The following is a 24,345-nucleotide window of genomic DNA, read 5'->3' as shown; positions in this document are numbered from 1 at the left end:
CTGCCCTCTCTTTCCCTGTGACTGGGAAATAATGAGACCTAGAGCAGCTGTCTTAAAACTCCCAAGCTAACCCAAGTGTTGAGGTTGGCAATACTGGCCATACATTTAGCCCTGGACTGTTAATGGAAACAAGCTATCCTGTTTAAGCCATTGTTTTTTTGGGTCTCTGTTACAGCTGTTTAACCTGTGCTGATGCACCATTCACACCTAAAAACACCACTTCAACAAGAATTAATTATACAGAGAAAAGGTGAGTATTAATATTTAAATGAAGTTGTGGTCAATAAGTAAATTCTCTTTTTATAGCAATACATACAATAACGTCCTTAAAGTTTGACTTAATTTCATTTAACATCTAATACATCTAATATTACATTAAGTAGAGGACCTCATTGATACTTATTTCAACTTACCTCTGTAACGGGTAATTCAAGCTGAACCACATCATCCTGCTTTGAAACTGGAGTTTGCAGAGCAGTGTCTAACAACAAGATTCCATTAAGGTCCTTCCTACACCCTACTGCATAATCATCCACAAATATAACTTTATCCACAGCAGAAATATACTGACATTTCACCTGTCCACCTGGTTTAGCTGTTAAAAGAACAAAAATTCAACACTTAAGATTTTCAGGCCAATGGTCTATTAAAAATAAATGTTTACATAGCGACTAAACACAATATATTATCCTGAATTGGATCTTAAACTGGAAAAAACTTCTCTGAAGAACATCATTGGGCCAACTGGATTAAATTCAAATATGTACCATAAATTAAATAAAAGCATCAATGTGAAACTATCAAAATCTGACAACCAAATTGCTATTATAAAAGAACATCATTGTTCTGAGAAATAAACACAGAAACAGTATAGGAAAAATGAGCAAGATAGATGCAACCAACTCTCAAGGAGAATAAAAATATGTATGTGTATATATATACATATAAGGGAATAATCAGCAAATGTAGTAAAATGTTTAAAACTAGTAGAGCTGGGTAAAGGGTATATAGGGAAGTTCTTTGTAACATACTATTCTCGCAATCTTTCTGTAAGTGCAAAATTAAAGTGTTCAAAACAAAACTTTTAAAAATGAATTATTGGATGTCATTTTTTTACAAAACTCAATAAGCATAAAGACAGCATGGACAGTTATTAGATACAGTAGTGCCCCTCCTTATCTGCAGTCTCACTTTGTGCAGTTTCAGTTACCCAGTCAATAGAAGTCCAAAAACAGGTAAGTACAGTACAATAAGATATTCTCAATCAAAGGTCCAAAAGTAGGTATAGTACAATAAGATATTCTGAGAGAGAGACCACATTCACATAACTTCTATTATATTATAATTGTTCTATTTTATTATTAGTTGTTAATCTCTCACTATGCCTACATTTTAAATTAAACTTTATTATGGGTATGCATAAGAAGAAAACCCAGCGGCCGGGCGCGGTGGCTCAAGCCTGTAATCCCAGCACTTTGGGAGGCCGAGACGGGCGGATCACGAGGTCAGGAGATCGAGACCATCCTGGCTAACCCGGTGAAACCCCGTCTCTAGTAAAAAAATACAAAAAAATAGCCGGGCGAGGTGGCGAGCGTCTGTAGTCCCAGCTACTCGGGAGGCTGAGGCAGGAGAGTGGCGTAAACCCAGGAGGCGGAGTTTGCAGTGAGCCGAGATCCGGCCACTGCACTCCAGGCTGGGCGACAGAGCGAGACTCCGTCTCAAAAAAAAAAAAAAAGAAGAAAACCCAGCTAACCCTCAAACCATGCAAGTTTGAACACCATGAGACCACTCATAACATAAATTTTTTTCAATATATTGGAAAAAATTTCAGAGATTTGTGACAATTTAAAAAACATGCAGACAAAACACGTAGCCTAGAAATATCTAAAAAAATTAAGAAAACAGTATGTCAGTGATGCATAAAATATATGTAGATACTAAGTCTATTTTATCATTCACTGACGTAAAATATACATAAATCTACTATAAAGTTAAAATTATCAAAACTTACACGAATAGTATATGGCACGAGTCAAGAAAAACATAAACAAATGTAAAAAGTACAGTATTAAATCATAACTACATAAAAGTAACTGTAGCATACATTATAAAACTGATAATTTTGTTCCTATTGCAGTGAGTTCAAGTATTACGAGTATCCACCATGTGACCCTAACCATATCCAGGTGAGCAGTTCATCTCTCAATTGTTAATTGGTAATCGCAGTAAAAAATGATCTCTCCTTATTCTCATGTATTTTCATTGGGTTTAGTGTAATACCATAAACCCTGAATAACACTATGAGACCCATACAAGGTGCCACTAGTGATGCTGGAAGTGTTCCCAAAAGGCAGAGACAAGTCATATGATTACAAGAAAAAGCTGAATTGCAAAAAAAAAAAAAAAAAAAAGAAAGAGAGAAAATACATTTACGGCACTATATGGCACTTATCAATACTGTAAATATATGTCATCTGTTTACAAAATGAATCCTGTGTCGGAAATGGCATGTAACCACAGCTGGAGACCTCAGTCTACGATACATATCAAGCAATTCAGCTTTTTCGGCCCGGCACGGCGGCTCACGCCCGTAATCCCAACACTTTGGGAGGCCAAGGTGGACGGATCACGAGGTCAAGAATTTTTTGTTTTTTTGTTTTTAAGAGACAGGGTCTCGCTACATTGCCCAGGGCAACTCAAATGCCTGGGGCTCAAGCAATCCTCCGGAGTGGCCAGGACTACAGGAGCACACCACTGTGCCTGGCATGTCAACATACTTAATGGTAAAAGACTGAATACTTTCCCATACAGATCAGGAAGAAAACAAGGATGTATGCTCTTACCATTCCTATTCAATACTATACTAAAAGATCTAGTCAGTGCAATAAAAAATGAGGATATAAAAGGCAAACAAATCAAAAAGAAATAAAACTGTCCCTTTTTACAGAAATATGATTACCCATGTAGATAAAAAATCATACTTTTCTATACCAGCACAGATTAACCTAAAATCGAAATTTATTTTTTAAAATACCAGCTTACAATAGCTCTAAAACATACTTATACATATACACAGAAGGTGTATATGTACGCTGAAAAGTATAAAAGGCTGATTACACAAATCAAAAGCCTAAATAATACCATGTTCATGGACTGAACAAGTCAATCTGGTAAAAACGTCAACACTCCCCAAATGGATCTACAGATTTAATGGAATTTCAATCAAAATCCCAGGTGGGGTCAGCATGACGGCTCACACCCATAATACACTTCGGGAGGCCTATGCAGAAGGATCGCTTGAGCCAGGAGTTTGAGACCAGCCTAAGTGAGACCCCGTCTCTATCTTAAAATTTCAAAAATTTAGCCAGGCATAGTGGCACACACCTGTAGTTTTAGATACTCAGACACTGAGGTGGGAGATCACTTGAGCCCAGGGGTTCAAGGCTACAATGAGCTATGATTGTGCCATATAAATAAACTGACTGAAATGTATTTGAGAAGGCAGTACCACAAGAAAGTGTGGTACTTGCAAAGGACAGACATATAGCTCAATGGAACAAAGTAGAGCCAAGAGATATGACTATATAAACACGGCCACTGGATTTTTTAAATTATGTAGTTTTTTAAATTGTGGTAAAATACACATAAAATTTACCATTTTATCATTTAAGTGTACGGTTGAGTGGTATTAAGTATATTCATGCTGTTGTTTATCCATCATCACCATCCATCTCAGAAGACCTTTCATCTTGCAAAACTGAAACTCTGTACCCTTTAAACAGTAACTGACTTTTATCCCCTCTCCCCAAAGCCTGGCAACCACTTTGCTACTTTCTGTCTTCATGAATTTGACTACTCTAAGTATCTCACATGAATGGAAGGAATCACATAGTATTTTTCCTTTTGTGACTGGCTTACTTCCCTTAGCATAATGTCCTGAAGGTTCCTCTACATTAGAGCCTATGTCAGAATTTCCTTCCTTTTATCCATTCAACTATCAACAGACAGGCACTTAGGTTGCTTCGGCCTTTTGGCTATTTTGAATAGTGCTGCTATGAACACTGGCGTACAAATATCTCCTTGATTCCCTGCTTTCAATTCTTTGAGGTACATACCCAGAAACAGAACAGCAATCATATGGTAATTCTATTTTTTCCTTAATTTTCTGAGGAAACTCCACCATTTCCCATAATGGCTGCATCATTTTATATTCCCACCAGCAGTGCACAAGAGTTCCAATTTCTCCACACCCTTACCAACACTTATTCTCTGTTGTTGTATTTTGTATATGGTGTTAAAGTTCAACTTCACACTTTTTGCATGTGAGTATTCAGTCTTTCCAGCATCATTTGTTGAAAAGACTGTCGTTTCCCCCAATGAATGGTCTTGGCCTCCTTGTTGAAAATCATTTGACCATATATGCAACAGTTTATTTCTAGGCTCTCTATTCCATCAGTCTATATGTCTGTCTTTATGCTCGTATCTTACTATTTTGATTACTGCAGCTTCGTACTAACTTTTGAAATCAGAAAGTGTTAATCTTCCAACTCTGTTCTTTGTCAAGATTATGTTGAACTATTTAGGGTCCCTTGAGATTCTATATGAATTTTAGAACAGAATTTTTTTTTTTTTTTTTTTTTGCAGAAATAGAAAAAAAGTTATTGGGATTTTTATAGGAATTGCAATGAGTCTGCAAATTGTTTGGGGCAGTACAGATATCTTAACAATATGAAGATAGTATGAAGTTCTGGCAAGGATGCAGAACAAATGGAACTCTCATAAAGGAAATACAAATGGTACACTAGTTTGACGGTTTCTTAAAAAGTTAAACACACACTTACCAAACGGCCCTGTAATCCTACTTCTGTGTATTTACCTTGAAGACATAAAAGCTTATGTTCACACAAAAATCTGTACTCAGAAGTTTATAATCCCTCTATTTATAATCATCACACACTGAAAACACCCCAAATGTTTTTTTTCTTTGTCTTTGTCTTTTTTTTGAGACAAGGTCTCACTGTGTCACTCGGGCTGACGTATGGTAGCGAAATCACTGCTCACCACAGCTTTGACCTCCAGGGCTCAGGTAATCATCCCATCTTAGCCTCCCAAGTAGCTGGGACCACAGGTGCACACCACCATGTCTGGCTAACTTTTTGTATTTTTTGTAGATACAGGGTTTTGCCATGTTGTCCAACCTGGTCTCAAGTGATGTGCCCACCCTGGCCTCCTTAAGTGCTGGGATTACAGAAGTAATAAGCCACCACACCCAGCCCCAAACATACTTCGAAGAGTGACTGGCAGAACAAATAATTATACATCAATACAATGGAATACTATTCAGTAATAAAAAAGGAATGACCTACTAATACATGCAAAAACTTGAGAGAACCTCAAGGGCATCACGCTAAGTGCAAGTAGCTAGTATCAACAGGTTATATAATGAATGATTACATTTCAATAACAACGTAGAAAACACAAAACTCCACAGTATGGAGAACAGGTCAGTGGTCCCAAAAGATTAGTGGTACAGGGAAGATGCAACTACAAAGGGATACCACAGGGAATTTTTTCAGGTGTTGAAACTGGTCTGTATCCTGACTGTCATGGTGGTTTACATCAATCTATGCAGTGTGTGTAACTGTATTACTAGTACACAAAAAAATAGGCAATCTTACTTTATAGTCTATAAAAAATAAAAATTTTTTAATGATATTGTAAAAGAATAAACACGCCCGGGCGCAATGGCTTCACACCTGTAATCCCAGCACTTTAGGAGGCCGAGACGGGCGAATCACTTGAGGTCAGGAGTTTGAGACCAGCCTGGCCAACCTGGTGAAACCCTGTCTCTACTAAACAAAAATTAGCTGGGCGTGGTGGCGGACACCTGTAATCCCAGCTACTCGGGAGGCTGAGGCAGGAGAATCACTGGAACCCAGGAGGTGGAGGTTGCAGTGAGCCGATATCGTGCCACTGAACTCCAGCCTGGGCGAAAGAGTGAGACTCTGTCTCCCAAAAAAAAAAAAAAAAAAAAAAACCACACAATAAACACATGGGGCAACAGCCTATTAACTATGCTATTAACCAAGGTGGGGGTAGTTCATAACACATCACTATGATCTAAATTCTATAAAAATATATTAAACAATAGAAGAGGCCAGGCACGGTTGCTCATGCCTGTAATCCCAGCACTTTGTGAGGCCGAGTCAGGCGGATTGACTGAACTCAGGAGTTTGAGACCAGCCTGGGCAACACGGTGAAACCCCTGTATTTTGTCTCTACCAAAATACAAAAAATTAGCCGGGCATGGCAGCATGAACCTGTAGTCCCAGTTGCTTGGGAGGCTGAGGCAGGAGAATCGCTTGAACCCAGAAGGCAGAGGTTGCAGTGAGCCGAGACTGCACCACTGCACTCTAGCCTGGGTAACAGAGAGAGACTCTGTCCACCCCAAAAAAAACAACAAAAGAGAAGAAAGTAAAAAGAAATACCAAAATGTTAACAATGCCCATCTCTAGGTAATGAAATTACACGTGCTTGTTTTTCCCTTAGTCTATCTAACATCCTATAAGGTATATCACTTTTAAAATTGAAAATTCCTTTTTTTTTTTTTTGAGACAGGGTCTCACTCTGTCGCCCGGGCTGGAGTACAATGGTGCAATCTCGGCTCACTGCAACTTCTGCCTCCCAGGCTCAAGCAATCCTCCCACCTCAGCCTCCCAAGTAGCTGGGACTACAGGTGTGTGACACCACGCCCGGCTAATTTCTGTATTTTTTGTAGAGACAGGGTTTTGCCATGTTGCCCAGGATGGTAAAATTGAAAATTTCGAAGGAAAGAAATTTTTTCAATTACCAATCCTAATACTTTAAGAAATAGTGTACAACCCTAAAAATCTTGCAAAAATGTCACAAGAAATACATTATTTTTTCAAACTGACAATACACTGTAAAACTCCATTTCCACTGAGATCTCATCAGACTTCAATACTTAAAATAGTCTATTAAAATGTACTATATGCAAAGATCATTCAAAGTCAATAAAGATACAAGCCTGTATCAGAACATCTCCTGTAACCCAAAAATATATATACCTACTATGTACCCACAAGAATTTTTAAATTTTTTTAAAAAGAAGATATAAAATTAATGTAAGGTTCTCACAAAGCTTTTGATAGATAATTAACCAAAAATGAAATCATTTAATAAGAGAAAAAATGTTAGTAACACTATAGTATTAAAAGCCAAAATGAGTATTCCTGTAAAGCAGAACTCACTGCAAAACAAGTTTGGGAAAGGTCAGTGGCTGCACCATGAAGAAAGCGTAACAAATGATAAAACACAATGCAAGGACAGTGTTGTTTCAGGCAAGAGAACCAACATCTACTTAAGCACAGAAGAGGTTCACCAAAAGATAAAAAATTACTGGAATTAAGAGTTCCAAGTTATGATTCTCTTCATTCACATTAACCAAAAGTGTCATCAGACCACTCTTATTTTGCTATAATCTGATATCATTTGTTTTGAAAACATAATCCGGCCGGGCGCGGTGGCTCAAGCCTGTAATCCCAGCACTTTGGGAGGCCGAGATGCGCGGATCACGAGGTCAGGAGATCGAGAGACGATCCCGGCTAACACGGTGAAACCCCGTCTCTACTAAAAAATACAAAAAAATAGCCGGGCGAGGTGGCGGGCGCCTGTAGTCCCAGCTACTCGGGAGGCTGAGGCAGGAGAATGGCATAAACCCGGGAGGCGGAGCTTGCAGTGAGCTGAGATCCGGCCACTGCACTCCAGCCTGGGTGACAGAGCAAGACTCCGTCTCAAAAAAAAAAAAAAAAAAAAAAAAAAAAACATAATCACCACAAAAAATTTATCATGGATAAGGCTCAATCTCTAAAGACCTACTACTCCCTGTTAGATACTTGCTGTGGGGTTTTTTCATATACATTGTTCGATTTATCATAGTTAAATCTCTCAACGTCTTGGGACACATAAGTTATATTATTCCTTTAGGATGCTGACCTGGAGCATGCGCGCACACACTCTCTCTACATCTATCTATCAATCATCTATCTATCTATCTATCTACCTATCTATCTATCTATATTTTTTTTTAAAGATAGAGGGTCTCACTATGTTGCCCAGGCTAATCTCGAACTCCTGGTCTCAAGCAATTTTCTCAGTCTCCCAAGTAGCTAGGACTACAGGTGTGCAATCTGGCTAAACTGGCTATAGTTAAGTAAAATTTGAAGACTAACTTTCCAACTGATGTTGCACAAGAGAACCCTTAACCATCTGTAAATCAATGGCGCCCAATGAGGTGGCTCATGCCTGTAATCCCAGCACTTTGAGAAGCTGCGGTGGGCGGATCACTTGAGGTCAGGAGTTCGAGACCAGCCTGGCCAGTAAGGTGAAACCCTGTCTCTACTAAAAACACAAAAATTAGCCGAGCATGGTAGCAGCTGCCCGTAGTCCCAGCTACTCGGGAGGCTGAAGCAGAAGAATTGCTTGAACCCGGGAGATGGAGGCTGTAGCGAGCCGAGATCACACTACTGCACTCCAGCCTAAGTGACAGAGCCAGACTCCATCTCAAAAAAAAACAAAAAAAACAAAAATCAATTGCTACTGCTGCACAAAGGTGCCAATGTGAGAAGCAACTCAGCTACTAATCAATATAATAATCCTACAGTTTGGAACATGTGCCCTTGTGAATTTCTATTTAGAGCTCATATTTGAAATTACTGTTTTCTGTTTTAATATAGATGCCAGATATCTCCTGAATGGTAGTCACAGACATCGTCATCACTCCTCACAGAGCCTACATTTTAAGTCAGCCCAACTCGAATTCCATCCAAATATGAAAATCTATCTAGCTGTTTTTGTCTATTATATAACAGACAAACAGAAATGTCCCCTGGATATCCGCACTGATGCTCTCTTGCATCATGCAGATCTTTACTCAGACACCACCTCAAAGAGGCCTTCCCAAGACCACCTAAAAGCACAAATTTAATATATCACCATCCTTATATCAGCTCTAATTTACCTTATGGCATTACTTACTATAGTATGTCAACAGGTAATTAATGCCATAACGACATGGTGGCTCATGCCTGTAATCCCAGTATTTTGGGGGGCCAAGGAGGGCAGGTCACTTGAGGTCAGGTGTTCCAGACCAGCCTGGCCAACATGGTGAAACCTTGTCTCTATTAAAAGTACTAAAATTAGCTAGGCATGGTGGTACACACCTGTAATCCCAGATGCTAGGGAGGCTGATGAGGGAGAATCACTTGAACCCAGGAGGCAGAGGTTGAAGTGAGCCGAGATCACACCACTGCACTCCAGCCTGGGAGACAGAGTGAGACTCCATTTCAAAAGGCGGGGGGGAGAGGAAGCTCTCATTTATCCCAAACACACCAAATAAACCTCTCTAAAGTCTATGGAGTTTGAACTCCTGTTTTTTTATTTATTTTTATTTATTTTTATTTTTATTTTTTAGTGTGGGGGACAGTGTCTCGCTATGTCACCCAGGCTGGAGTGCAATGGTGTGATCTCCGCTCACTGCAACCTCTGCCGCCTGGGTTCCAGCGATTCTTCTGCCTCAGCCTCCTGAGTAGCTGGGATTATAGGGGCACACCACCACACCCGGCTAATTTTTTGTATTTTTAGTAAAGACGGGGAGGGGGTTCACCATGCTGGCTAGGCTGGTCTTGAACTCCCGACCTTGAGATCCATCTACCTCGGCCTCCCAAAGTGCTGGGATTATAGGCATGAGCCATCATGCCTGGCCAGGGAGTTTGAACTTCTAAACCTAACTGCACATTAGAACCAGCTGGCATAGTTCGAAGAAGAAGGAAAAAAAAAAAAAAAAAAACAACAGTATGCCTGGGCTGTACTCCAGGCCACTTAAGTCAGAATACTGGGGCCCAAGCAAGGTATTTTCTTAAAAGCTCCCCTGATGATCCTAAACGAACAACAAAGGTTGAGAACCACTGCCCTGTGCCATCTCTCAGTCTTCCTGTCTCTCCTACTTCATAAATCAAAGTAAAAGCACATAAACAAATTATGAAGATTTAAATTCCTGGTGCCCGCAAAGTCTTGAAGAAGACATTCCCATCTTTCCCACTCAAAAATTCATTTCCTCTAAAGAGTAAGCATAGTATTTACCTCCTCTAAGATACATCCTGATTTAACATACTCAAACTTGATGATAATTACTTTTTAGGGGGAAGGGAGGGCAGCGGGAAGACAGAGTCTCACTCTTCTCACCCAGACTGGAGTGCAGTGCTGTGATCTCAACTGACTGCAACCTCCACCTCCCAGGTTCCAGCGATTCTCCTGCCTCAGCCTCCCGAGTAGCTGGAATTACAAGTGTACACCACCACACCCGGCTAATTTTTGTATTTTTAGTAGAGACGGAGTTTCATCATGTTGACCAGGCTGGTCTCAAATTCCTGACCTCAACTGATCTGCCTGTCCTGGCCCCCCAAGTGCTGGGATTACAGGCGAGAGCCATCATGCCCAGCCTAATAATTACTTTTTTTTAACAGCACTGTCCCAGCCACAGACTGTTTTGTTGTTTTGGGGTTTTTTTTGGTTTTTTTTTTTTTTGAGATGGAGTTTCACTGTTGTTGTCCAGGCTGGAGTGCAGTGGTGAGATCTCGGCTCACGGCAACCTCTGCCTCCCGGGTTCAAGTGATTCTCCTGCCTCAGCCTCCCAAATAGGTGGGATTACCGGCATGTACCATCACACCCAGCCAATTTTGTATTTTTAGTAGAGACGGGGTTTCATCATGTTGGTCAGGCTGGTCTCCAACTCCTTACCTCAGGTGACCCACCTGGCTTGGCCTCCCAAAGTGCTGGGATTACAGGCATGAGCCACCATGCCAGGCCACAGACTGTTTTTTGTTTTTTGTTTTTTTTTTTGAGACGGAGTCTCGCTGTGTCTCCCAGGCTGGAGTGCAGTGGCGTGATCTCGGCTCACTGCAAGCTCCGCCTCCCGGGTTCACGCCATTCTCCCGCCTCAGCCTCCCAAGTAGCTGAGACTACAGGCGCCAGCCACCACGCCCGGCTAGTTTTTTGTATTTTTAGTAGAGACGGGGTTTCACCATGTTAGCCAGGATAGTCTCGATCTCCTGACCTCGTGATCCACCCGCCTCAGCCTCCCAAAGTGCTGGGATTACAGGCTTGAGCCACAGCAGACTGTTTTAAAAAGCAATTACCGGGTGCAGCACAGCAACATGGCACAAGTATACATATGTAACAAACCTGCACGTTATGCACATGTACCCTAGAACTTAAAGCATAATAATAATAAAAAATTTTAAAAAAACCAATTACCATATTATTTTTATTTGTATCTCTATTATCTCCTCTCTGTACTTCCTTCTTTTTGCAATTTGTATCTCTATATTATCTTCTCTTCTACACCCAAGTTAATCTTAACTTTTTTTGTATCCCTTACATTTGAAGTGCTGCAGTTCTACAATTTGCAAAAATTTCTGTATCTTATCAGATGATGAAACAGCTTGGGTATTAAAAGCGCCTTTCTCCCCCAGGCTAGAGTGCAGTGGAACAATCACAGCTCACTGCTGCCTGAAGTGCTGGACTCACGTGATACTCCTGCTTCAGCCTCCCAAGTCGTTGGGCCTACAGGCATGCACCACCACACCCAGCTAATTTCTTATTTTTTTGTAGAGATGGGGTCTCACTATGTTGCCCAGGCTGGTCTCGAACTCCTGGCCTCAGACAATCCTCCCACCTAAGCCTCCCAAAGTGCTGGGATTACAGGCCATTTGCCCATTTTAAAGTTGGTATCTCAGAGAAGTATCTTGCCAAAGGCACCCTTTTCATGAAGCCATCAGCGTACAACACACATATCAGAGAGGTACCTCCTGCTTGCGTCCCCGCTGTTCTCATATACTACATTACAGAAATATATTGTTTTTTAAGTTCTATATATAGTTATAGCCAATATTCCTAAGGACAGAGTACTAAATGTTTAACAATTTAAGCATAGTTACAACTACAGATTTCCAGTTTAAAAATAATACGCCAGGCGCAGTGGCTCACATCTGTAATCCCAGCACTTTGGGAGGCCAAGGGAGATGGATCACTAGGTCAGGAGATCCAGACCATCCTGGCTAATACGGTGAAACCCTGTCTCTACTAAAAATACAAAAACATTAGCCAGGCGTGGTGGCGGGCACCTGTAGTCCCAGCTACTCGGGAGCCTGAGGCAGGAGAATGGCGTGAACCCGGGAGGCGGAGCTTGCAGTGAGCCACTGCACTCCAGCCTGGGCAACAGAGCAAGACTCCATCTCGAAACAAAAAAATAAAATAAAATAAAAATAAAAATAATATAATACATCCATATTTACCTCTGCTCCCTCCCAAGATCCCACCGAAAAGACACTAAAGGAATAAAGAAGGTATTAAACAAACCCAAAAAGACAAAAAGAACAAGTGAAGAGAAAATAGCAACAAAATTTTTGAAGTTGGAGGGCAAATGGAAAAGCATTAACTAACTTGTTTCCTCTCCTCCCCACAAATCTTAAAGTAAGCCAGCATGGAAAGAAAGCCCAAAACATTCATGTTGTATTCTTTCTCAAATATACAGGTAAAAGAGGTCTAATAATTAAAATTGCTGGCCGGGCATGGTGGCTCACGCCTGTAATCCCAGCATTTTGGGAGACCGAGGCAGGCGGATCACCTGTGGTCAGGAGTCCAAGACCAGCCTGACCCTGTCTCTAGTAAAAATACAAAAATTACCCCAGCATGGTGGCATGCGCCTGTAATCCCAGCTACTTGGGAGGCTGAGGCAAGAGAATCGCTTGCACCCAGGAGGCAGAGGTTGCAGTGAGCCAAGATCACATCACTGTACTCCAGCCTGGGCAACAGAGCAAGACTCCATCCCCCCAAAAAAAATTAAATTAAATTAAAATAAAAAATAAAAAACAAAATAAAACTGCTTAAAAGCAGTTGCTTTTTACAATATTTTCTCAATTAACTAATACTGCAACCAAGCTCCAATCATAAGAGGGCCCTAATTTTTTACCTTAAACTAGGAGTTCTTGTACTTTAAAATATGGGAACCATGGCCAAGGTGGTTCAAATTCACCTTGTTATCTACATAAGGCAGACAAACACTTGTTGAACTGAACTATATAATTTAAGACACCAAAACAAAAAGTAGGGCCAGGCGCAGTGGCTCACGCCTGTAATCCCAGCACTTTGGGAGGCTGAGGCAGGTAGATCACAAGGTCAGGAGTTCAAGACCAGCCTGGCCAACATGGTGAAACCCTGTCTCTATTAAAAATACAAAAAATTAGCTGGGCATGGAGGCGCGCACCTGTAATCCCAACTACTCGGGAGGCTGAGACAGGAGAATTGCTTGAACCTGGGAGGCAGAGGTTGCAGTGAGCTGAGATCACGCCATTGCACTCCAGCTTGGGCGACAGGGCAAGACTTAGTCTCAAAAAAAAAAAGTAACATTTATTGACTGCTTATGGTGAGTCAAGCAATATTCTGTATGTATCAGTTTATTTAATCTTTACAATAACCCAGTGAGTTAAGCACTAATTATGAAGCACAGAGAGAGGTTAAGCAGTTTGCATAAGGTCACACCTGGAACTTAAATGGTCTGGCTCCAGAGCCAATATTCTATTCTATTCTTAATATCACTAAAGTCAGTCAACAGAAACAGAGCCAAAGTACATATTCATAGCCCAAAAAGAGATTATGCTAAATTAAGTTTTTATAAAGAACTCAGATGCTTTCATAAGACAATTATCTTCTAGGGCTACTGAGATCCCAATCTATATCATGTTTATCTCTCAAAGAATAGTTGAGAATAGGAATGCTGCATGTACTAAAGTTAGCCAGGAATTAGAACTGGTTTGAATCATTTACAGTTTCTATCACTGGGAGATTGCACATTTTAGCCAAAAAAATTTATTTCTTGATTACTACGCAGGCACCATGACTTCTCAGAGCAGGCAGCTCTGGGCCTGAAGTTTAATCAAGAAGCTCTTACATCAGGAAAGAAAAAAAAAAAAAAAACAAACACCCAATCTAAACCTCACTGAAGCTACAGTAAAGTACAAAGATCTTCCTCTTATTTATGACCACTATACAAATTTCTCAAATCAAAGTCATTATCTATATTACTGAGGGACTGACTCTAACAACCTAGTGGGGGGGGGAAAAAAAAGTCAGTATCTATACAGGTAAAGAAAAAAGATACAAAGAAATGTAAAATTGGAGTGTTTGTCTAAGAACACTGAGCAGGGCTGGCCGCGGTGGCTCACGCCTGCAATGCCAGCACTTTGGGAGGCCAGGGCAGGCAGGTCACAAAGTCAGGAGTTCGAGACCAGCCTGACCAACATGGTGAAACCCCATCTCTACTAAAAATACAAAAAAAATTAGCCGGGCATGGTGGCGCACACTTGTAATCCCAGCTACTCGGGAGGCTGAGGCAGGAGAATCGCTTGGACCTGGGAGGCGGAGGTTGGACTGAGCCGAGACTGCGCCACTGCACTCCAACCAGCCTGGGCAACAGAGCAAGACTCCATCTCAATAAATAAATTAAAATAAAATAAAAACACTGAGCAGGTTTTTTTCTTTTTCACTGCAACACAAATCTGGAATTCACTTCGGAAACTGAAGAGACATGACTTTCTCCTACACATATACTGCCATCAATACCCATTGATTAATACCCACACACATATACCTTCATTTGCTTATGTACATATACTACATAAACAAATCTATGTGCACACAGAACTAGAAACACATCTTAACTTCATTCTGACATTTAGCCATGCCAATACACTAAAAGATATTTATCCAAATATAGATTACTGTATATTTGTTACAAATATTCATATTTCCATCTACATTTGAATGTTATCTGCCTATCCTCTATGTGTAAACATTTAGTGAATTTTTTTATTATTATTATTTTTTTTTTGAGACGGAGTCTCACGCTGTGTCACCCAGGCTGGAGTGCAGTGGCGCGATCTCGGCTCACTGCAAGCTCCGCCTCCCAGGTTCACGCCATTCTCCTGCCTCAGCCTCCGAAAAGCTGGGACTACAGGCGCCCGCCACCACGCCCGGCTAGTTTTTTGTATTTTTAGTAGAGACGGGGTTTCACCATGTTAGCCAGGATGGTCTCGATCTCCTGACCTCGTGATCCACCCGCCTCGGCCTCCCAAAGTGCTGGGATTACAGGCTTGAGCCACCGCGCCCGGCCTAGTGAATTTTTTTTAAAGTAATCACGAGGAGTGTGGCAATACTGACCAAGCAGCCAAGAGACTCAAGGGAATTAGCATTCGCTGAGCACCCCCTATTTTACATTTGTCATGCACTGTTAGGCACTTTTAACATGTTTGACCACTTAATCTTCCCCACCATCCTATTAATCATTAATCTTAATTTACAGATGAGGAAGCTGAGGTTCAGGAGGTTTAAGTAGTGAGTTCATAAATGAACTAAAATTCAAAATTCAGGACTACCTAACATAAAGCGCATGCTCTCTCCACATAATCTCAAAAAAGCTCATAAAAAAGACAAACAGTATAAAATGTACTACACTGGGGAGGGGCATTATTTCAGGAAGTAAGAGAAACTATCACCCCCAGTAATTAAGTAAGAGAACACCTTAACAATATCTTACTCTTACATAAAAGCAAAATCTAGATGGGTTCTGCAGGATGGTGGAAAGTGGTAAATCAGAAAAAAAACTTAGGAAGTTCAAAGTTCAGTTTAAGTTCAAAAACTGAATATAGAAAAGCTTTAAGTAAAAAAGAAAAAAAAAAAAAAAGCAAGGTTTTGTTGTTTTCTGTTTGTTTGAGACAGAGTCTTGCTCTGTTGCCCAGGCTGGAATGCAGTGGCACAATCACAGCTCACTGCAGCCTCAACCTCCCAGGTTCAAGCAATCCTCCTACCTCAGCCTCCCAAGTATCTGGGACTACAGGTGTGCACCCCCATACCCAGCTAATTTTTTTATTTTTTTCTAGAGACAAGGTCTCTCAACTACTGGGCTCAAGCGATCCTCCTGCCTCAGCCTCCCAAGGTGCTGGGACCCCAGGCATGAGCCAGAGCACCAGGCCAAAAGCAAGATTATTTACAGGAATTAAAGTAGATAAGACAAACATTTTTCGGGCACTTGTCTGGTAAGTACACTGCTGCAAACATTTTATATGCATTAACAATCCTCACAATGAGTACAATTATCTTCCCCATTTTGCAAATAAGGAAACTGGAACAGAAATACTAAATAATTTAGTCAAGGTTATACAGGTGTAAAAATTAAAATAATTCTGTGTAATGGGATGAATTTTTTTTTTTTTTTATGTTTTAAAACACTGGGATCTTAACCCAAGCTATCTGTGTCCAGAACCAAGCTCCTTTATAACTATTATGCTAAATTTCATGAACAAACAATAGCTAGGGTAAAAGACATATCTAGTAATACAAACAGTATGGTCAAGTGGTGTGTAGCTTTTTTATTTTTAAAATCCAAAGTCAGGCCAGACGTGGTGACTCACACCTGTAATCCCAGCACTTTGGGAGGTTGAAGCAGGCGGATCACAAGGTCAAGAGATCGAGACCATCCTGGCTAATATGGTAAAACCCGTCTCTACTAAAAATACAAAAAAAAATTAGCCAGGTGTGGTGCAGGCGCCTGTAGTCCCAGCTAGTGGGGGGGGGGGGGGGGGGGCGGCTGAGGCTAGAGAATGGTGTGAACCCAGGAGGCGGAGCTTGCAGTGAGCGGAGATACTCCAGGTGGAGTACGCCACCCTACTCCAGCCTGGGCGACAGAGCGAGACTCCGTCTCAAAAAAAAAAAAAGTCAGCAAATATACAAAAAGAGACAAATGAGCATACGAAAAGATGCTTGACATCATGTCATTAGGAAATTACAATTTTTAAAAAGGAGACACCACTACACAACTACTATAATGGCCAAAATATAAAACCCCCAAATGCTGGTGAGGAAGTGAAACATTCATTGCTGATGGGAATACAAAATGGTACACAGTCACTAAGAGTCTGTCGATTTCTTACAAAAGTAAACATACTCTCACATGCGACCCAGCAATTGAGCTCCTTAGTATTTACCCAAATGATCTGAAAACTTATGTCTACACAAAAGCCTGCACACAAATTTTTACAGCAGGTTTATTCATAGTTGCCAAAACATGGAGCTAGCAGGATGTCCTTCGGTGTGTGAATGGATAAACTGTGCTACATCCAGACAATGGAATATTATTTAGCACTAAAAAGGAATGAGCTACGAAGCCATGAAAAGACATGGAAGAACTGTAAATGCATATAAATAAAGAAGGCAATTTGAAAAGTCTACAAACGGGCCGGGCGCGGTGGCTCAAGCCTGTAATCCCAGCACTTTGGGAGGCCGAGACGGGTGGATCACAAGGTCAGGAGATCGAGACCATCCTGGCTAACACGGTGAAACCCCGTCTCTACTAAAAAATACAAAAAACTAGCCGGGCGAGGTGGCGGGCGCCTGTAGTCCCAGCTACTCGGGAGGCTGAGGCAGGAGAATGGCGTAAACCCGGGAGGCGGAGCTTGCAGTGAGCCGGGATCGGGCCACTGCACTCCAGCCTGGGTGACAGAGCCAGACTCCGTCTCAAAAAAAAAAAAAAAAAAGAAAAGTCTACAAACAGTATAAATACAACTATGACATTCCGAATAAGGCAAAACTATGAAGACAGTAAAAAGATCAGTGGTTGCCAACAGGGAGAAGGGAGGGAGCAGTTGGGGGAAAAAGGAAGGGAAGGATGAATAGGCACAGCAGGGGATTTTTAGGGCAGTGAAACTATTCTTTATGATAGTACAATGGTGGATACATGTCACTATACACTGTCCAAACCCACAGACTGTACAACACCAAGAGTAGGCCCTAATGTAAACTATGGACTTTGGGAGATGATGATTGTTAGTGCTAAGTTCACGAATGTTAACATACCACTCTGGTGCAAAATACTAACGGGTGGGAGGCTGTGTGAGCATGGAGATAGAGGGTATATGGGAACTGTCTGTACTTTCTACTTAATTTTGTTGTGAACCTAAAACTGCTCTAAAAAAGAAAAGTAATTTAAACAAAAAAAAGTCAAGAAATGTGTTTATTTAGCAATTCGTATATAAGGAAGTACTAATATACTCATTGTTATATATGCATCAAATCAAAAATACTCAAGTTTATACTGTATATTCGGGCTGGGCGCGGTAGCTCACGCCTGTAATCGCAACACTTTGGGAGGTCAAGGTGGGCAGATCACTTGAGGTCAGGAGTTCGAGACCAGCCTGGCCAAGATGGTGAAACCCTGTCTCTACTTAAAAAAAAAAAAAAAAAATTAAAAAAAAAAAAAATTAGCCAGGTGTGGTGGTGTGCACCTGTAATCCCAGCTATTGGCGCGGGTGAGGCAGGAGGATTGCCTGAGCCCAGGAGGCAGAGGTTACAGTGAGCCAAGATCACACGCTGCACTCCAGCCTGGGCCACAGAGTGAGATAAATACACACACACACACACACACACACACACACACACACACACAGAGTATACTAGGGATCCTGGGTCCTGGGGAGGGGATATATAAACAAACAAAGTACCTCCCCACAAGGACCTTGAAATATGCGACAGACCTTATATATTTACAAAAAGCTAAATAAAATGGAATTTAAATTTAAATAGTTCAAGATGGCTGAAAAAATACCACAGAAGAGTAAGCTGCCAGATTACTAAAATGGACACTAATAGGACAATATGTGCTTAGGGCTTCAGTCATTTCTGGCTAAAGGGATCAGGAAGTTAAGATATGCTCTAGATCTTGAAAATGACTAAGACTCAGCTAAATGACTGGAGTGAATTGGTGCATTCCAAGAAAGAACAAAACTACTGTAGTTAGGAAAGACAATTAAATGGACTATTTCACAAAACTTATAAATAAGGAGACAAGACTAGAGAGATTAGTAAAGGCCAGATCGTGAAGCTCAGAACCTCAAAAATCTTCACTCTTAAATACTGACAGGGAGCAAATAGTTACCCAACCTGTGTACATACTGATAGCTCTTAATCCAGTTCAAGTTTATTTATAAACATTTTATATCAGATACAGATAATATAAAGACATATACTAGTAGTCATAGTTAAAAATTCACTGTCTTTGCCACCCAATACATATACATACAAGTCCTGTTTCCATCCTTCAACTTCAAATCTACAGGCAACCCATAACCCTACAAACTGAACCCCAGGCATCCATAAGACATATTACTCTATTACCTAGTAAAACTCTATATGATTATCCCCAAGCTTTATCCCCTCAGACACAGATGCCTTTCCTCTGCGGTAGAAAAGAAAGTGGCCCATTGCCCATAAACGGGAAAGAGGGATTATGTTAGGACCATGATCACTACTGGCATCTTCTCTCTATTTATAAGGCTGTCACCCTCTATTAATCATTAAAAGCAAACTTCCTAAATACCTGCAGATTCCAAGTAAAGCATAAAATGCAGCATTCCCTCCTCAATCATCTGAACTGGGGCAAACAGGACCCTATACAACCTCTGATAATTATTAATAATAATAAACTTCAGGCCACGTGAGACAGCTCATGCCTGTAACCCCAGCACTTTGGGAGGCTGAGGTGCGAGGATCATTTGAGGCCAGAAGTTCAAGACCAGCCTGGGCAACACAGCAAAACCCCATCTCTACAAACATAAATATATTTTACAAATAATAATAAATTTCATTTCTCAGATATGAAAATGTTTCAGAATACATCCATTGTTAACGTTCAAATTTTTTCTGTAATCCCTCATTCCATTCACTATAAACCCTTCTACATATTTTAATTCATATACTCAATCTTCATGCATGGGGACCTGCAATTTTATCCAATCCCAAACTCTTCTAATTAACAAATGCCCCAACAAAACCTGTTATCCCAAATCAATGCTATGTTTTACTTATCTACCTATACCTTCATGTCATACACCTAAAACCCTCCACTTTAGTAATCTACCACTAAAGTGAATATTGTCTTCCCTTCCATGTACAGGCACATAAATATATGTCCAATTTCCCCAATCAACAAACCCTGACACACATTATTATTCTCAAACATGGCCTCCAGACATAAAAAGCACCCCACAAAATTCCTCTATCTATCCAAAACACTTGAATACTTCTGTTAATGACTTTCTTTAGAAATCCTAGTACATATGATACCACTGATTCCAAGTTAAAAATCACAAAAATACTACATCTTCAAGATAGAAACATATACTAAAAAGTGTAGACATGTATGAAAAGGATAAAATCAAATTACAGATAACGTTTATGAAGAGGGAGGGTTGGAGAAATGCAGTCCAGGAGAGATTCAGCTGAGATTTTAATCCTATTTGTAAAGTTTTATTTCTTAAGCTGAGTTGGGGATGCATGGTATTCACTGTAATTACTCTTCATACCTTTTCATACTTGAAATATTTTAAATGACTTTGAAAAGGAAAGATATCCAATTACTAATGAGCATCTCCCTTTTACACACAGCGACAAGCCATTATGCCCAAGTTGCAGTAACTGTTCACTGCTACATCTGGGCCACCCCTATCATTTACTAAGCCAAGAAAAGAAAAAATTACAAACCTACCTCCCAAAACTTTCTCTTAGCTATATTCCAGGTTTATATCCTAAAACTATACATAATCCAATTCTTTCACAACTCTCACATCGACAATAATTAACATGTCTAATTTCACGTTTGCATCCCTAAATTGCCATTTACTCTTACAAATGACTTATTATCCACACAGTAAACTTTTCCTTGTTGTCTACGTTAAAATACAAGTGAATTGGTTGACCACGTAACTACTTCCACTTGGCTAAATGCAGACAGTTGTATACATTATATCTCTATGCAGGAGTACAATTCACTCACATACTAACTTTTCAATCTTAACCTACAACATCCAAATTAAGCCACCCATCATTTAACCACAAATGAAATGTCATCTCCGCCAAATGTAACTCAGCCAGAGCCATTCGAAAACCACTCCAGTCCGTCCACTGAGCATACACCTCACGCATCTAAAAGTCCCGTCCCTGGACCAAGGTTTACGCCACCCAGAAGTGCTCTCTTCCAATGGTGAGACTCAGACACACCTTCAAATCCCAATTTTCGGGTCGCTGTGGGAAAACAAGTAGAGATGGCCTGAAGTTACAAACCCAAAAGAATCTATTTCATACACCACAGATACTGACTTTCTCGTCACTGGGGCGTAGAAGTTGGAAGCCCCGAGCAAGGGGACCAGGTCTAGTAGTCTTTGGCGTCCGCAGAGTCCTACAGTCGTCGACCAAGCAGTTCAGGCAGCTGGCCCGCCTACTTCCCTCCCCACCCCCACCCCGGCCCACCCCACCCCCACCCCTACCCCCACCCCGGGCGCACAGCCCGCGGTCTGTCCCCGCACCTGCGGGACCTGAGAACAGTAGATTGCCGGCTCCTCTCCTACAAGTGAGGGCTTAGGTGCCGGCTCGGACGCTCCCCGCCCCTCGCCTCCGGCCACCAGCCTCTCCGCCCGGGGTCAACCCTTCCAGCCTTCCGCTCTCATCTAACCGGGCGCAGGACCGACAGCCTCTCCAGGGCCTACCCGGGCCTGGTTTCCTCTGGTGCCAAGCTCCGAGGCCTCCTCACCTCTCGCAGAGGACCAAGCCAGACCGGACGCTCCAGGCCCGAAAGGCAACTCCCCTTCCACCACTCCCCGACTCGCCGGTCTTTCCTCCCAGCTGCAGCCGCTGAAAAAGCCAAGTCCTAAGGTCCCCCTCCATCAGCTTCCGGGCCTCCCTTCACGGTCGGGCCCGAACCCCCAGCCCTGCCCTCCCGCCACCTCGCTTCCCCAAGTCGCGAGGCCGAGCCCCGGGGCTGGGCGGCTTCTTTCCCCGGCTTCGCGCCCGCCCGGCGTGCGGCATACTCACCACTGAGCGCTGAGGCCTGCAGTGTGGCCCCCGAGGTGCCGTCGATGACTTTGATGGTCCCGCGGCTAGTGACGGCCAGGATGGCGTTGAGCGCAGGGTGGTAGGACAGGCTGTGCAGCCCGTCGGCGTCGCAGTGCATGCAGCCGTCCCGCAGTACCAGCCACTCCGAGACCCCGGCCGCCCCCGACCCCGCCGCCGAGGAGCAGCCGGGGCCTGAGGCCGCCGCAGCCGCAGCCGCCATCTTCCGGCCTGCGCTCAGCACAATCACACTGGGAAGCGGCTCAGTGACAGTACCGGGAGGTGCAGCACCACCGCCAGTCACCATCCGGGGCCAGGGGGCAAGCAGAGCGCGTTAGCCGGAAGTGAAGTCAGGCGCCCGCACGCACGCGGAACGTCGATTGCCCGGCCGGAGGGGCCAAACTCGGAGGGAGGCTGTCGGGGGAAGGGGAAAAGCAGGGAGGGAGGCGGGGCCCCGGGCGCGGGCTGGAGGCCGGCGGGTGGAGCATGCGCGGGAGGGCTCGCGCGTGCCACGCGCCGCGGTTCTGGCCAGCTCCGCGTCCGCAACGTCCCAGTTTCTTCCTGCGAGCCTGGGGAGTGGCGGCTGACGAGTCCGCCCCGCTCCTCGCGGGGGAAGGGGGAGGGGTTGGCCTCCGTGCATTTCCGCTAGGTGGGGACCCCCGCCCTTGCGACCTGTCTGGTACGCCCGGAGGCCTTTTGCAGTAGTTCCAGCTGCCCCCTGACGGTTCCCGGTACGTGCGGTACAGCTGTTCGGCTGTAGCCGGAAGCGGACCTCTGGGTCTCGGCCACGGCCCTGGTGTGAGAATAAACAGTCTGAGAAGCCTCTCGTTTGGATTGGAAGGAACCGAACGATCTTCCCAGACCTGTACCTTTTACCATGCCTGCCCTCCCCATTCCTAAGGCTTTCTGTTGAACAAACGTACCAGATACGAGGTGCTGGAAGCTTAGTTTCTCTATCCACATTCGAAACATCCCGAGTTACGGGAATTAATGAGGGAGTGGGTCTGTGCGCGTGTGGAGCGGGAGTGTTGGAGGGCTAGAAAGGACTAGTCAGTTTGCTAATCATCCCCACCTTGGAGAATTTTTTTTTAACTTTTTATTTTGAAATAGATTCACAGTTGAAAATATACTACAGACCTCTGTGGTCTTTCTCTCCAAAAGCCATAACCCCTATCTATGAGAAAAACATTGGACAAACCCAAACTGTAGGACATAATTTTAATACCTAAACACTACTTGAAGATAGTACAGAGAGATCCAATTTACTCTTTCAGTTTACCCCAATGATTGCATATTACATAATTTTAGTACAGTCTCAAAAGGAGGGATTTGATAGTTGTGTGATGTGTGTATAGTTCAATGTCATTGTATCACATGTAGATCTACACACCATAGTCAAGATGCAGAGCTGTATGTTCTATATGTTTTGTGATCATTACGTTATTTTGGAAAGACCTAGTTTTCCTTAAAAACCTAATCAAAGAGCTGTTGTGAGGATTAAGAATCGTTGGTAAAATGTGTAGAAGAGCATCTGACAAGTATATAGTAGGTGCTCAATAAAAATGAGTTAATTGCCCTATCACATTTCATGCGAACTTCTTCAGGAAATCTTCATGGATTACCTCAACTACATCTTAAACTATTAGCCATCTGGCTGCATCTGAAACACTTAAGAGATTTGGCTGTATTCCTCTCTTCTTGAGGTCCCTAAAATACAATGAAGTTCCTGGGCCGCCAGAGAGTGACATTCCTTACTCATCTGTGGGAGTTTTTTGTTTGTTTGTTTTTTGAGACGGAGTCTCACTCTGTCGCCCAGGCTGGAGTGCAGTGGCGTGATCTGGGCTCGCAACGTCCGCCTCTTGGGTTCAAGCAATTCTGTGCCTCAGCCTCCTGAATAGCTGGAATTACAGGTGCCTGCCACCACGCCCGGCTTTTTTTTTTTTTTTTTTTTTTTTTTTTTTTGTATTTTTAGTAGAGACGGATTTCACCATCTTGGCCAGGTTGGTATTGAACTCCTGCCCTCGTGATCCACCCGCCTCGGCCTCCCAAAGTGCTGGGATTACAGGCGTGAGCCACCGTGCCCAGCCACTCACCTGTATGTCTGGGAACCCTCAGGCCGGTTTTTCAAAGGAAGACTTTATTGGCTCCATAAAGTCAACCATAGCTCCTTAAAACCATCTGGTCATATCTGAAAATATGACATTCCAGTCAAAACCTGGTTAATATAACCAATGCCTCTAATTATGACTTGTTACAGGAGAACACATTTTTATAGAAATGATACAAATAACTATATTGCATAAAAATAGGAATACTTGGCCGGGCTCGGTG

The 24,345-nt window shown here is 42.5% G+C and overlaps 1 protein-coding gene and 1 long non-coding RNA gene across 11 annotated transcripts in view; one reads left to right on the top strand and one right to left on the bottom strand.

Annotated features, from left to right (window-relative positions):
- The window catches only part of LOC105464812 (baculoviral IAP repeat containing 6), a 259,579-nt gene extending 237,118 nt beyond the window's left edge, over positions 1 to 22,461 (bottom strand). For 6 of the 10 annotated variants that reach the window (XM_071076475.1, XM_071076480.1, XM_071076478.1 and 3 more), the window contains exons 1-2: positions 21,997 to 22,432; positions 414 to 595 (exon numbers count right to left, since the gene is read on the bottom strand). In XM_071076475.1, coding sequence (XP_070932576.1) covers positions 414 to 595; positions 21,997 to 22,321 — 507 coding nt within the window. In that variant the 5' untranslated portion in view covers positions 22,322 to 22,432. Of the gene's footprint in view, positions 1 to 413; positions 596 to 21,996 lie in introns of all 10 variants that reach the window. The other 4 variants (XM_071076479.1, XM_071076483.1, XR_011611589.1 and 1 more) reach the window with 3 other exon arrangements.
- On the top strand, positions 173 to 4,778 carry LOC139357809 (uncharacterized). The gene is made up of 3 exons (XR_011611590.1): positions 173 to 250; positions 2,138 to 2,186; positions 4,645 to 4,778. It is a non-coding gene; the product is annotated as an uncharacterized lncRNA (long non-coding RNA).
- Positions 22,462 to 24,345: the final 1,884 nt, after the last annotated feature.

This window comes from Macaca nemestrina, chromosome 13 (assembly GCF_043159975.1).
Source record: "Macaca nemestrina isolate mMacNem1 chromosome 13, mMacNem.hap1, whole genome shotgun sequence".
Lineage (NCBI taxonomy): Eukaryota > Metazoa > Chordata > Mammalia > Primates > Cercopithecidae > Macaca > Macaca nemestrina.
This window is presented reverse-complemented; position numbering and strand designations above follow the sequence as displayed.